Source organism: Phoenix dactylifera, chromosome 8 (genome assembly GCF_051530095.1).
Source record: "Phoenix dactylifera cultivar Ajwa chromosome 8, Ajwa_hap1_PhDact_Kaust_v1.1, whole genome shotgun sequence".
Taxonomy (NCBI): Eukaryota; Viridiplantae; Streptophyta; class Magnoliopsida; order Arecales; family Arecaceae; genus Phoenix; species Phoenix dactylifera.
In genome coordinates, this window is record NC_143197.1 from 31,210,630 (window position 1) to 31,224,472 (window position 13,843).

At 39.2% G+C, this 13,843-nt stretch overlaps 2 protein-coding genes across 2 annotated transcripts; one reads left to right on the forward strand and one right to left on the reverse strand.

Moving 5' to 3' along the window:
* The first annotated feature begins 253 nt into the window (after positions 1-253).
* Positions 254-1,601, forward strand: LOC103702910 (putative membrane-associated kinase regulator 4). The gene has a single exon (XM_008785548.5). It carries the CDS (start codon positions 396-398, stop codon positions 1,467-1,469), a length of 1,074 nt encoding a protein of 357 aa, XP_008783770.3. The 5' UTR covers positions 254-395; the 3' UTR covers positions 1,470-1,601.
* A 4,062-nt stretch (positions 1,602-5,663) lies between these two features.
* LOC103702817 (ankyrin repeat-containing protein ITN1) lies at positions 5,664-11,496 on the reverse strand. The gene is made up of 4 exons (XM_008785385.5): positions 11,272-11,496; positions 10,715-11,173; positions 8,495-8,904; positions 5,664-6,970 (listed from the first exon to the last, which is right to left on the reverse strand). Exons 1-4 carry the CDS (start codon positions 11,294-11,296, stop codon positions 6,137-6,139), a joined length of 1,728 nt encoding a protein of 575 aa, XP_008783607.3. The 5' UTR covers positions 11,297-11,496; the 3' UTR covers positions 5,664-6,136.
* Between the last annotated feature and the right edge of the window lie 2,347 nt (positions 11,497-13,843).

Below are 13,843 nucleotides of genomic sequence, written 5' to 3' on the forward strand. Positions count from 1 at the left end.
CATTGAAGTATGTGGTGCCCGGGAAGAGAGAGAGAGAGAGAGAGAGAGAGAGAGAGAGAGAGATGTCTATAATGAGAACAAATAGGCCATATGACTAGGCTGGGGACATTTAAGTCTTCCCCATAACTCCCCTGCATTTGTTATTTTGGAGGCTTTCTAACCTGCAGCAGCCCCTCCCAAATGCTTCTTTTCCAGGCCCTATCCTCGCTTTAAAGGATGCCAAACTCCCCTCTCTGTCCTTCCTACAGAGCCCCACCCCCAAGGAAACAAACACCTCAAAGCCACACCATCAAGGAGAAAACAGGGAATAGAGAGAAGGGAAGAAGACACAAGAGTGAGAGAATTTATCGCAACAAAGAGAGCAGTTTGCCAGTAACCCAAACTACTACTCTGGTATGGCAAGGGACCTCCCTCCATATGAGCAACTAGCAGCAGAAGAGGAGTACATAGATATGGACGTCAGCTCTGCTGCCTTCTGGTGCTACAACGTAACTTCTCCTCCACATTCAAGAGAATTTGAGTTCCAGATGTCTGCCCCACTTGAGAGAGAGCCCATCACCTCCCCTGCTGATGAGCTCTTCTACAAAGGGAAGCTCCTCCCCCTCCACCTCCCGCCGCGCTTGCAGATGGTCCAAAAGCTCCTCCGGAGCTCCAACCTACCTGCCTATGGAGAAAACCCGGAATCCTTCGAGGAGGGTTTCATCACCACCACCAACAACAACACCAAGACTGCCACCACCACCCCATTTGAGTCCTGCAACGTCTCGCCTGCTGCTTCTTGTTATGTAAGCGGAGAGCTCGATGCAGAGGACTACTACTTCGACTGCTCTGCAGAGCTCGTCCAGTCCCACCCAAAGAAGTCTTGGTCTAAGAAGCTCAAGTTCATCAGGCAGTCCTCCCTGAGTCTCAAGCTGAAGGCTTCAAAAGCTTACTTCAAGTCTCTCTTCACCAAATCCGGATGTTCGAACGAGAAATGCGCGGTCCCTGAAGTTAAAGAATGCTCAAGTGGCTACCTGAAGTCGGGGAAAAGGAATCCATCTGGGCAAATCCGAAGGGAAAGAAATGCAGCGGTACGTAACCATGCTACTACAACCATGAAGAGCCTCGACGGAGAGAAGATGAAAGAAGAGGATTGCTGTCGCCACAGGAGGTCTTTCTCAGGTGCCATTAAGCGGCATTCTTCAACCAAATCCTCCTCTGTTTCCTCATCAGGCTCTTCTTCCAACTCTTCATCCTTTTCAAGCGTGAATTCAAATGGTCTCCACGGGGCAGCAATGCTGAAGAGGAGCAGCAGTGTGAATTCGGACATGGAGAACTCGATCCAAGGAGCAATTGCTTATTGTAAGAAGTCCCAACAGCTGGTTTCAGCAAGAAAGAGCGTAAGTGATGTTGGATTTTGTTCCTTGACTGCTTCTAGGATGGCAGCAGATTGCGAGACAGAAGAGAAGCCAGGGCTTTGTAGGGGATGATGAGAAATTCTCTAGAAAAAAAAAAGATGATGTCATTTCTCTGGATATTTGTATTTTGCAGGACTTTGAGTATGCTGTAGTCCAGTAGAAATGACTTAGAAGCCTATCTATGGTACTGTATGCTCGACGGAAGCCCAGTTTAATCCAATACATCTTGTTACTTCACAAGTTTTTCTGAAAGAGAATTAATATCTGAACACGTTGCTGTTAGCATGTTGGGTAGACTAAAAGATCTGCACTTCATCGATATCTCAGTTCGCAAGCACGATATTTATGTAGTTAAACTCTTCCCTTCTAATTGCATGGCACGCTCGCAGCCATGCAAATGTATTCTCTTTTCTATCTCTGTTTGCTATCCATTCAAATGTCTAGTTACAAACATGCAAAATCAGATGAAGCAGAAAACAACAATGGTGAAGAGGGCATTTCCTGATGAACCAAGCATCCAATGCCATCATTTACTGGATAACTTTAAACAACAATTAGTAATGAAACTGCATCTAGATGATATTTCAGATGTGCAGTACAAGCTGCAGCTATCCATCATTTTTCTTGATTGGAAGGCAATCCTGATTGAAACACAGCAGAATTCATGAAATGTCCTCTTTTCCAATTGAATTGAGATACATTCTCATGCCTTTGTGACAACTGAATATTTCGCTGTGTTTCACCCATATTCTTCAAGGTCTTTACAGTGAAAATAAGGTGGCTGCGACAGGCTCAAGTATTAACAGAGGCCTAGTGAGCCTAACATAACAATGGAGTTCTGTTACTATCCAGCACTTGGTCACCCTTCTGTCTGGTTAGAGCTCTAGCATGACATTGTGGTGATTTACCACTGCAATCCCCATTTATTCATATGATCTCCTTTGTCGAAGCCATCTAACTGATGTTTCTTCAGGTTTGCTCAGGCTGTTGGGCTGTTGCTGATCGAATTGTTATTGGTTTAGGGGAAAGGATTGGCTGAGGCTGGTGTGAGGTCAGCCAACAGGATTTAGTTAGATCTCCAAGTAGTTCACCATCCAAGTACCCAACACTCTGTACTTGTCAATGGGATTTATATGAAGCAGCCCAATAAGTGACAGATGAACTGACACCTGACTTGGAGATACAACTGCTATTCCCTTTGACAAGGGATTTTCTTTTAGCTATGATGTCTCATAGGATTCTCCTCTTCCAATCATCAAGATAATACTTGATCAACATAAATTTTAAGAGGTCAACGAATTTTCATGAATGGAAAGAGATTAGAATATTGAAAAAAAAGTCAAATGGTGATAACAAGGAACCACCATGATTAACTTGGTTTGAATGTAGCTAGTTTTGATGCATAACCCATCTTTGAAGCTAAAATTGATTGATCACCAGCCCTGGATTGCTTTACTTGGCCACCAAACAAAAACAAACAGTGGTGGAGAAAGAAACAAGCCACTACTTTCTGTTTCCATTAACAAATGTAACCAGGAAGCAGATCATTAGTGTTTTGTAGTGACAGCTCTATATGGAAGCTCCACTAGTTATCAATACGCTGTAATGGACCATCTCATGAATATTTTCTAATCATCAAGTTCTAAGTATTATATCCTTAGATTTATGCATGCTGAGAGCAACCCATTGTAATGCTTGGGAGATCCCATTTTAATGCTCGAGCGATTCTTGTTAATTATAAATAAGTTCTTTTTTTCTATGATCAAGCAAGAGGGCAAGGAGGGCTCACAACCTGCAAACAAACTGAACAAAGAAATAGATACTATAATACATAATGAAGGACCTAGTGAGATTCCAGTATAACAGACATGCTTAAGCACCTTGCACCGAACTCTCAAGCTATCTGACAACTTAAAATTAAACTCAACTAAGATTACTAATATAAAGGAATGTTTTAAAGAATCAAGTGCAACAGAAAAAGTATGGGCACTATGCAATGATGACTGCCATCAGAGGACACCACTTGTCTGCATGGAGTTGTTTGATACTTGCTTCCAACAACCATGTTGACAGAGACCCACTCAAAGGCAAAATGATACCCCGACTTCAAAAGAGTAGTTCAAAAGAAACCTTCAGGTAGAGACAGAAACCTTAAACAAAGTGAGCATGCCAGAAAAAAGTCTGACAAGATTAAAGCCAAAGCAAGCAGCTCAACCCACCTCACCGGATGCTGTTAAGCACTGGCAGGGCTGAGGGGCGTAGAACAGGGACTCCTTTTCTCCATCCAGCATCTCTGGCATCCAAAGGTAGGCAAAGGGAGACCTACCTACCTATATGATGTTCTTGTCTTCATGACATCAGCTGTATTTTTCTATTATTTCTCACCACCAGGGAAAAAAATTGTAATTGGAGCAGAGAGGTCTGCCTATTGAGGGTAACTGGGTTGATGTACACTTTTGTTTTTTAATCCAATTTGTCTCTCTCTCTCTCTCTCTCTCTCTCTCTCTCTCTCTCTCTCTCTCTCTCTCTCTCTCTCTCCGCATGGTTCTCCTGTCCCTCGACCACCTGCATCTGGGCAGTAGAGACATGGTAAAATGGACTGTTACAATGGAGAAACTTAGGTTGTTGAACAAGTGTGTATTCATGAGGACATCCATGATACTAGGATTTAAGTTGTGAGAATTGTAAAGCAATTCAGCCAAGCATCACGATATGTGAAACAGTGCTTGCTGGATCTGGCCTTATTGAGTTTTCAGAAACAACTAAAAATTCAAGTTCGAATTTTGAGAAAATGAAATTAGCTCTGGAAAGCAGCTTAAAAATCATATTTATTGTGATGCAGCATTGTGGGAGACCCAAATCTTGGATTCGCTAAGGTGCATTAACAAGGAGATAGGGATAGGGATAGCATGTCATGTAGTTTGAATTCTGTTAGAACTATTCCAACAATGCTATTCAACAAGGATAGCAATTTTTGAAAGCAAAATGAAGATGTCACGCCTGAGCCCGCTATCTGGGTCGGTCAGGTGACACAGTTGCATAATCCCTGAAGTGATGCCCTAGAGATCATGCAAAGCCTTAGATGGATAATTTTTAAATAATTCCATAAATTTAGATCAACAATTAATAATCAATTAATCCAACTAAATAAAACCACTATGATTAAATAACCAACTTGTTCAATTATAAAATTTTCATATATTCATTGGTATCAAAAAAATAGAATAAATTAACTAACTAATTAATAACTCTGAAGCTCGAACTCTCTGTTCTACCCATCTGAAACTACGCATTATGTGACTCTGAAACAAAAATATAAGAGGTGGATATTAGCTTTTCCATTCTAGTAAGAGTCCCCCACCGCCACACCAAAAATAAATAATAAGGAAGATAACCAGATAAATAATACTAGAAGATAAAATACTTACCATAACGATATTCAAAAAGCTCATTCAAAGTAACATGCACATAAGTCATCAATGTCCATCTTATCAAAAGATATATATATATATATATATATATATATATATATATATATATATATATATATATATATATATATATATAAATTTAATCATGTCGTGCCATCAGTTTCTTATTATCTTAAATTCCAAGTTTAATAGCAATTATTTCTCCGGCTTTGGATAAAACAAGATCATGTCCCGATCCAAGACTGATAATAAAGTTTCCATGCATAAGCCCGTGGAGACTATCCTATGATGAGGTTAGTCCAAACCACTTCTTATCCATCTGATTTTACATATTATTCTTGTCAAGTCAATTCTAATTACACGTGTACTTCTTACAATTTCAAGATAAATATAATCATAGTTCATATAATCATATCTTCAATAATTGGTATCCACATATAATGAACATATAAGTATGTCCATACCGGAAATCATATAAAACATACCATTTTATGCAAAACCAAATCCACTGTTACCAATGCAAATCCAACGGTATAAAACAATAAACATATGTACAGATATATATATTGGTGATCAAATATAGAAATTCTTAACTCTATTGAAGACAAACTCAAATACAGTAGTTATTGACCCGCTTTACGATCTACGAACTGAGATATAGAGTACCTTGCTGAAGGTTGTCACAGAAGATTCAAAGAAGAAAAATTACAAGAAAATCTCTATTGAAAGAAGATGCAGGAACACATACGTTCCCACATCCCATCAGGTTCAGCAAATCGACCCAGGTCTTCTATTTTAACCTGCCGCTGTTAAATCCAGTTCAACCAAATTAACCTGCTGCTAAAAAAGAAATCTTATTCAAATGTGAAAATATTACATTCTCGTCAAAAGTTTTGAACCATCAACAAGATGCATTTGTGCAAGACGCATCAATGCACATATTTTCCTTTTCTCATTGTATAACAAATCTACGTCTGACATCCCAGACCATCACCTGTAATGCAACAGCAGCTTAATTTTCCCCAACCAAGAGATCACAAATGCTGAGAACCTTCTGTCATTTTGACTCTAAGAGAGAAGTCATATCATGTCTGTCTTTGCATTGTGGAAAATAATTTCAACTATGATCAGAATCAAAACTCTCTCCCAAACATTTGGGAATGAATGCGCTTTCCTGATTAAATATACATATTACATACATCAGAGCTTTGAGCACAAGTTGTACCAGTAAATTGGATAAAATTTACATCTCCACCCCATAACCATTATCAGATGCAAATGGAGGTCAGAAACCCCCACCTCCACTCTTCAAATGGCATAAATTGGATTAATATCAGAGTCTGAAATATCAGAATTGGGATGCCATGAGTACGAGCCGCTTCTCCTTGATGACTTTTGCCTCTTCCTGATTCCTCGGATGCGCTTCGATTTTACAACATAATAAGTCATGGTCCCAAGAACCCCAGCCATTATCACACCTCCTATCAATGTAACAAGTATTGCAGCCCACTGGAAATGGCGACCGACTACAATATAAGAGGAGGCAATGAAAGCAACTGTGGTGCACACTGAAGCCAACCACATCAATTTGTTAATCACCCCCACAACCCTCCTCTCGGACTTTGTCTCGCCCCTTACAATTGTTATCTGCACCACCACCACTGCCAATGATGTGAACAGCGCTATAGCATTAGAGATGAAAAATATCCTGAAGGAAGGAGCATGAACAGCTACTGCTACTCCATCATTTTCATTTCCACCTGGCACGGTGAAGATAGCTGCAAATGCCACGGTGGCAAAGAGCACAGCGACCACTGTTACAGAATTTGTGGCGTTATTTATGCCCTCCCTATGTAGTTTCCTGAGCTCCTTAGCTATCCCATACACATTTTTATTTGTTTTTCTAGTTTGCTCCAGTTGGGTGTGAACATTTTTCTTGATTTCTGTAACAGTCTTCCGAAGCTCATCTCGAGGCTGATTTAATTCATTAGCTCTGACTGCACCATAGCGAGATAAACACTCTTTAATCTCTGCAGACTCTTCAGAGAGAGGAAGCCCTTCTGCAATATCAAAGGCAGTCTTATGCTCTCTTGTCAATGCATTCACATGTGTGTCTGGTAGGAGCAATAGCTCATTGACTATCTGCAAAGAAATGAGAGAGATAAGCTTGGCAAGATGACAGCAAATAAATTTCAGTTGAAGCTATTAGATCCCCCATGGGACAATAGAAACACTCTATATATACAATGAAAAGATGGGAGAAAATGAACAACAATGAGAACAAATGAGAAGAATAAAAGTAAAACCCTGGTGGTTTTTGTTTCATAACAGAGGATGCAAACAAGTAATAAAAGGAATCCCAAAGCACCTAGTTCGATAGAAAAAAATTGCTTCATGTAAAAATAGCTCAATAACCATACAAATTATAAGAAAAGGTCCAACAACCATCAACAAGCCTTGTCCCATTCATATTGCATCAGCCCACAAATGAAGGTATGATCTGAGTTGGGGAATATTTTTAAGATAGGCTATTAATTTGGCATCAGCGCTGGATCTCCTTGAACTGGTTTGGAAGACTAGAACACCTAATCAATCCATCATTGGACAAGATAGTGCTTGGCATAAAACTGCTAAGAGACAGATGACAAATATAGAGGCCTGGATTGGGAAAAAGCCTAGAAAGATGAAGAAGACGAGGTTTGATATTACAAGGAACACACTCATCTTTCAAGGCACAAATGATGAATCAAAGGGCCAATCGGTAACATATTTTAAAAAAAAAGAACAAAGTTTCAAAAGGTACCAGAAGTGGAGATAAATTTTCTAGATGTTTTTGTTAGGGCCGCTAGTTTTTCTTTTTCGCTTTTGTTTTTTGCTAAAACTGAGGGCTATATGTATCCAGATGTTCATATGTACCAATTACAATATCTGCATTCTCCAATATAACCTTGTAGATAGGGAAACTCGCCTTTGCTTTATTTGATGTGTGGTCAATTTCAAGTTAATGCTTCGCTACATGTTCTCATCAGCAGATAGCTTAATTAATAAAAGGGTCCAGGAAGGAAGTTATCGAAATAATTTCATCATTCCCCTGACCCGTACAAATTTTACTATCATTTACTTTTTAAAAAGATTTGTCAGATTATAAATTTTAAAATGTCACAGTATCAAGAAGCAATGAGAACACACAGATAATATCGCCAAAAGATGCATATGAAGATCCAAGGCAAAATGAAGTGTGAGAACTATGTAAGATGGTTGGGCAAAACTATATAGGCCAGACACCTTTTATCCTTCTTCAATCTACTATTTTGCATCAGAATCCTTTTCATCATGTACTCAATAAAGGGGAAACTAGTATACATTTTAATACGCTACTCTTCTATAGTGGATTTTGGCAGAAAAGGAAGATGTTACAGCTATCAATAGGATGGAATCAAATAAACAAGCAATTCATAAATTATCATATAAATTATCATTATTTTCTTAAAACCATATTATTTCTTGAATGCCAACAAGAAGTATCAAAGATAGGGGAATAAAAATGGTTGCATGAGCACCAATCATAATCTGGATATTGGATGTTGGGATCAACTATGATCCTTCATTGACACAAGCATTAATAGGATATGTGAAATACCAACAATGAGCATCAATAAGCTTTACCTCTGCTCGCTTTTTCCTTGTTGCCACGTGTAAAGCAGTGTTGCCAGATCTGTCTGGTAGCATCACAATGGCTGGATCAGCATCCACAAGTGCTTTAACAACATCACAGTTTGTTCCTTTTACAGCCATGTGCAAAGCAGTCTGGCCTTTTTTATCAGTCCTACGAGCTAGCTGTGGGTCTTTATCTAGCAATGATTTTACAATTTCTGCATGTCCTTGTCGAGCTGCAAAATGCAAAGCATTTTTCCCATTGGTTTTAGCCAGCTCAACCAAGCCAAAATCCTGAGCTAGTAACTGCTTGACCACTTCAGTGTGGCCCCTTGTTGCTGCAGATATAAGGGGAGTTGCATTTGAGGGACCAAATGTTTTGCTGAGTGTTGGGTCATGATCCAAAAATACCTGCACAATGGCTGTATAACTTTAGTTAGTCACAGTTCTATCATTTTGCTCTGAACCAATAAAACAAGAACACAAATCTCCAAAATCTCAACAGATGAACTTCAGTGATGAAATAAGCAATAAACTGACACATGAATGTTAGGAGCGCCAGGAGGAGGGACAGGCCTGGGTTCATATGGTAATTTGCTACCCTGAAAACCAGTATGTGCATGTCCATATGTACGACCAAAAATTGCATAAGATTTTATTTCCCAGATGACAACAACAGCAACAACAAGAAGAAGGTTTCCAGTAATTCCTTAATACAGTTGAAAAATCAAGTAGACAAGTCTGACAGCACCTAGGTGCTCAATCTTGACCTGCTCTTCAGTGTAGTACTAGACCTCAGGAAGCTTTCAGCAATTTTGTCAAACTTGGGACCCATATTTGAAGATGGGCAAATAGTTTTTATCACAATATCCACCTTTGCCTATTGCCATCCATGATATCATACCAAAAATCAAAGGTAAGTTTACAGCTCCTAAGCCACAGGGAGAAAATAGGACTATACAAGACTATTGTTGCATAAAACACAACAGGCTTCTTAATGCAAAAACTATAAAAACAAAACCACTGAAAACTCACACAAGTTCCAGAACGGAATCAGAAAATCAAATTCTCCATGCTGACAAGTTAATTGACAATTGAGACCTTCAAGCATCAACTGGCCTGCAACTAAGTTACCTGGTCCTCTCTAAATAAAGGAATTAGAGTGATAAATAATTACTTGTAGGAAAGAATGTAGAAATTATTGTCATCATTTGCATCCCTAGATTTCATCAGCAAAAGTGGGTAAAAAGTCACATAAGGAAAATGAGACCCTTATGATCTGTTTTGATCTCTGCTGCTTTCATGTAAACTGAAAACACTCTGAATATATGTACTCAAATTTCCTAAATACCTGTTTGAAATCAAAATAGAAACCCCATTATAAGATTCAGAAGTTCCACCTATGGCTTACCTATCGACGGCAAGAAACCAGCATCCTAGTTCTCAGTAAAACTACAGAAGGTATTTGGCAACTTCTATTTAAAACTACATAAACTTACAAATACATTGTTAGAATAAAGCAATGTGGGAGCTATTAAGTAGCAAGAGCTTCATTAGCACAACAAGAAAAAATTAACATATAGAGCCCTCCTCAATCATATATAAGACTGCTCCAATGCTTCAGATTAAAACCAATTAGTTATTTCCAGCTTCTGTATCTAGCCCCATGACTTCAAAGAAAAGTTACTTCAGTACTAAATTGATTCAACATAGTAGATGCAACCAAGCAATGATTTGGCGGACATACACAAGTAAATAATTTTCTGAAATTAAAAACTGAATTTCTTCACTTATTTAATTGAAATGATTTCTGTAACTTGGAAATCTAACTGAAATAATCACTCTTCCTATATCAAACAACGCACACTTTGTTATCAAATGATTCAAGAATTTTCTCCCTACTTGTATAGGAAAAAAGGATGCCAGACTTTTTTTTTTTTGTAACAGAAGGAAAAAGGCAGCCATGCGTACAGAATCAGGACAAACATGGCAACTTATTATTTTTAAAAAAATCAAGATCTAATCTTTTAGCTTTTTTTTTTCTCCTCAATAAGATCAGCTTGTCCATAAGGTGAAACACATAATAACAATCAAGTAATCATGCATCCCTAAGTGCTGGCTTTCTGATAAAGATCAAAAAGGAAGAGCTAAAGACGGATAGACCAAACACTGCAACAGTTACTTAATACTAAACAAGTAAGTACTTGAGAGGAAAAAAAGACAGAGCCTCACCTTGGTGCCCTTCTCTCACGGCCACATGAAAGGCATCATAGCCCGACCTATTCTTGGTCGAGATGCTCTCCCTATCCGAATACTTGAGCAGCTCCACCACCACGTCGAGATGCCCCTTCTCCGCCGCGATGACCAGCGTCGTCTCCCCGACCTCATTGGTCTCGTTGACGAACTCGCCCCCCTCCGCAGTCCCTGTCATCTCGGTATCGATGTGCCTCAAAATCTGCCTCACGGCCGCTAAATCCCCGCGCTGCGCCGCCAGATGGAGCTCAGTGTCGTTGCGCCGCCCAGTGACCTGCTTCACATACTTCTTCTTCCCAACCTGGTCGATCCGCTTCCCCGAATTCGACAACACAAGCGCCGGCGCCGCCGCCGGCGACGGCAGCGCCGACGTGGAGGGGTTACAGTTCTGGTTGGGGCTGAGGCTCGCGGACCCCATCTCCAAATTTCTCTCTCCTCCTGCATAAAAAAAAAACAAGAAGAAGAAGAAGAAAAAAATCATATTTTTGAATCAAAATTACACCAAAAAAAATCGTAGAATTGGACAGTGGAATCACCTTTCTTGATCTCGAGCCCCATCATTCTTCTCCGCAGCGTGAGCGAATCCTAATATTCCAAACCCTAGTGGAGCGGGGAGCCGTGATTGGGATCGGTAGCTCCAGGGTTCTTTAAGGGGAGTGAGGGAGAGGTACGGGACAAGAGGAGGAAGGAGGGAGGAAGGAGAGAGGATGGAAAAGTTTTTGGTACACTCGCGAAGTCCCTTTTCTCCCTTCACATTAATTAACTATTAATATGTGATTTTAGCTGTTAAATAGGTGTTTAGAGGGATAAGACGCCGCCAGGCCTTCCAGATTATATTAGATAATTAGGATGAGATCACTTAATTAGGAGCAGGGTCACGTAAGGTCGTCGTTTTTTCCACCGAAGAAGCCGTTGTTTAGGTCGAGATCCGGGAATGTCCGCAAGATTTGTTAATTAATCTAATGACATCATATAGAAAATTCCTCTGCGGCAACATTGCTTCACCAAGAAGTTCTCGTCTGATGTGGCAGGGGATGATTGGTATGCGATTTAGATGTTGCGGGCCATGTCGACGTCATGTCGGATGGGGAATGGATGGGGGAATATGGAGGTGTGGCGTAGTATTTGCGATCGTATACATTAGTCAATGAAGCAGTAAAACAGTCGAATGTGCCGTCTGGACCTAAAAGAGATCATGTGCTTCAAATCCAACGACGTAATGGATTTCTCATTCGGACTTGGCCATTTTGGAAAAGGTAGCATTTGAGGATGTTTTGATAGGATGAGTTCTGTTTTTTTGTGGAATCGATCACATCTGCTTGCCCTAAAGTGCTTTCTAACAAACTTTACGCTTATTTCCGTCTCCGATTGATGCTAGCTTTTTGACTGACAGGGATATTGTAGCTTCTTTTCCAACTTAGGGTCTATTTGGATATTTCTACGATAATTATCAAGAGCTTGCCAAAATCAGTCTTGTGGGCCCTAGGAAGAAAAAGAAGAGACTCATGGATTCGGATCAAAAAAGTATTGTATTGATATGAGTCATGCTCAAATAGATGTTTTAGTCCATAAATCCAACAGAAATTCAGCTAAAATTCTATAGACTACCCAATCATATTCTTAAACCGACAAGGCAAAGAGACTCATGGATTTGCACTGAACTAGACATGCAAATTATAAGTTACCCATGATTCAGGGAATGACTTGTGAAGCAATGATTCTTGCAGCAGATATATACATGGTGCATTGTGTACTATAAGGAACTTGATGTATCATGATCAGTCACACGAGCCATGAATGGCCTGTGATTTAAGAATGATCCTCTCCACCCAAACTAAAAAAATCCAGACTCGTTTAAGAGAAGGAATATTATGGCTCTTAACTAGTATTGACACAAAAGGCACCAACCTTAGGAAAAATGTAATATAATATCAGAATTTTTATTAGAAGCTTGGTTTTAAAACCTTTTCTATTTCCCGTGCTCTCGAAGGACTGATTACCTTCGCTCAGAGCTGAGTCTTATGGTGTTTAGTACCGAAGCAGAACTTTTTGGTTTCCACTTCTTAATAATACACTAATGGATCATAAGTTTAGTATTCTAATCAGGCTATAAGATGGTGGCGATGCAGCAGAGGATTTTGAATTTCTTGTTAGAAACTTCGTGGGTGCTTCATAGACTGTGACAAATTCCATTTGAATTTACTAGTGGCACTAGATTTCCATGGGAGGAAGGAGGGAGGAAGGAGAGATTCTAATACGGCTCAATTTTCTCCTAATTGTCCTTTTTCTAATATTTAATTAATATTAAGAATTTCAATTCTAGTTAAATATTATGGCAAGGGGGCGATAAGACACCACCGGGGCCACCAGATTAGATCACAAGCTTTGGTTCAGGCTCTTACATTTGAATTTTTTTTCATATGTCATGGTTTAGGTCTGGAATGTAGACAATTTGACATAATCATACAAAAGAATATTAATGGAGTAAGGTCTCAGGGCTTCTGCTATATGTACATGGATAGTTCTCTTGTCATATGGCATAAAGGAATTGGCACAATTTATAGGAATTAGGATTCACTGCTATACATGGAATCAATTAATTATGATATTACCAACTTAGCATTTGTAGTTTCGATGAACTTTTCATGTGTGCATAAAAGACCCCCAAAGCAATTTCCATATTAATGATATGGTGTCTTTATCATTCATTAGACATTTTGGCAATGATGTTAAGAGAATATTTCATTGTGTTGGATGCAATAGGGATTGTGTGCTTTGACATTAGCTTTATCAGAATTTTTCTCGTCATATTTGAACAATAAATGGCTTCATTGTTTTGGGAGAGGTAGCAAAGCAAAGAGGTTCTTTAGAAGCAAAACAATGATAAATCCATGTTCTTTTGAAATTGATCGCATCTAGGATGGACTAAAGTTTTTTGAAGGTATCTTTTAATTCTATTACATTGTGAAGATTAAAGCCACAAGGCCAGATTTTCCCACATGACATTCGATGTTTTACGAGGTGATTTTTGTTATTCAGGTAATCTATGCGATTCGATGTTACGAGGTGATTGTTTTGATTCTTGTGATCTATCCGATTCATAAATAC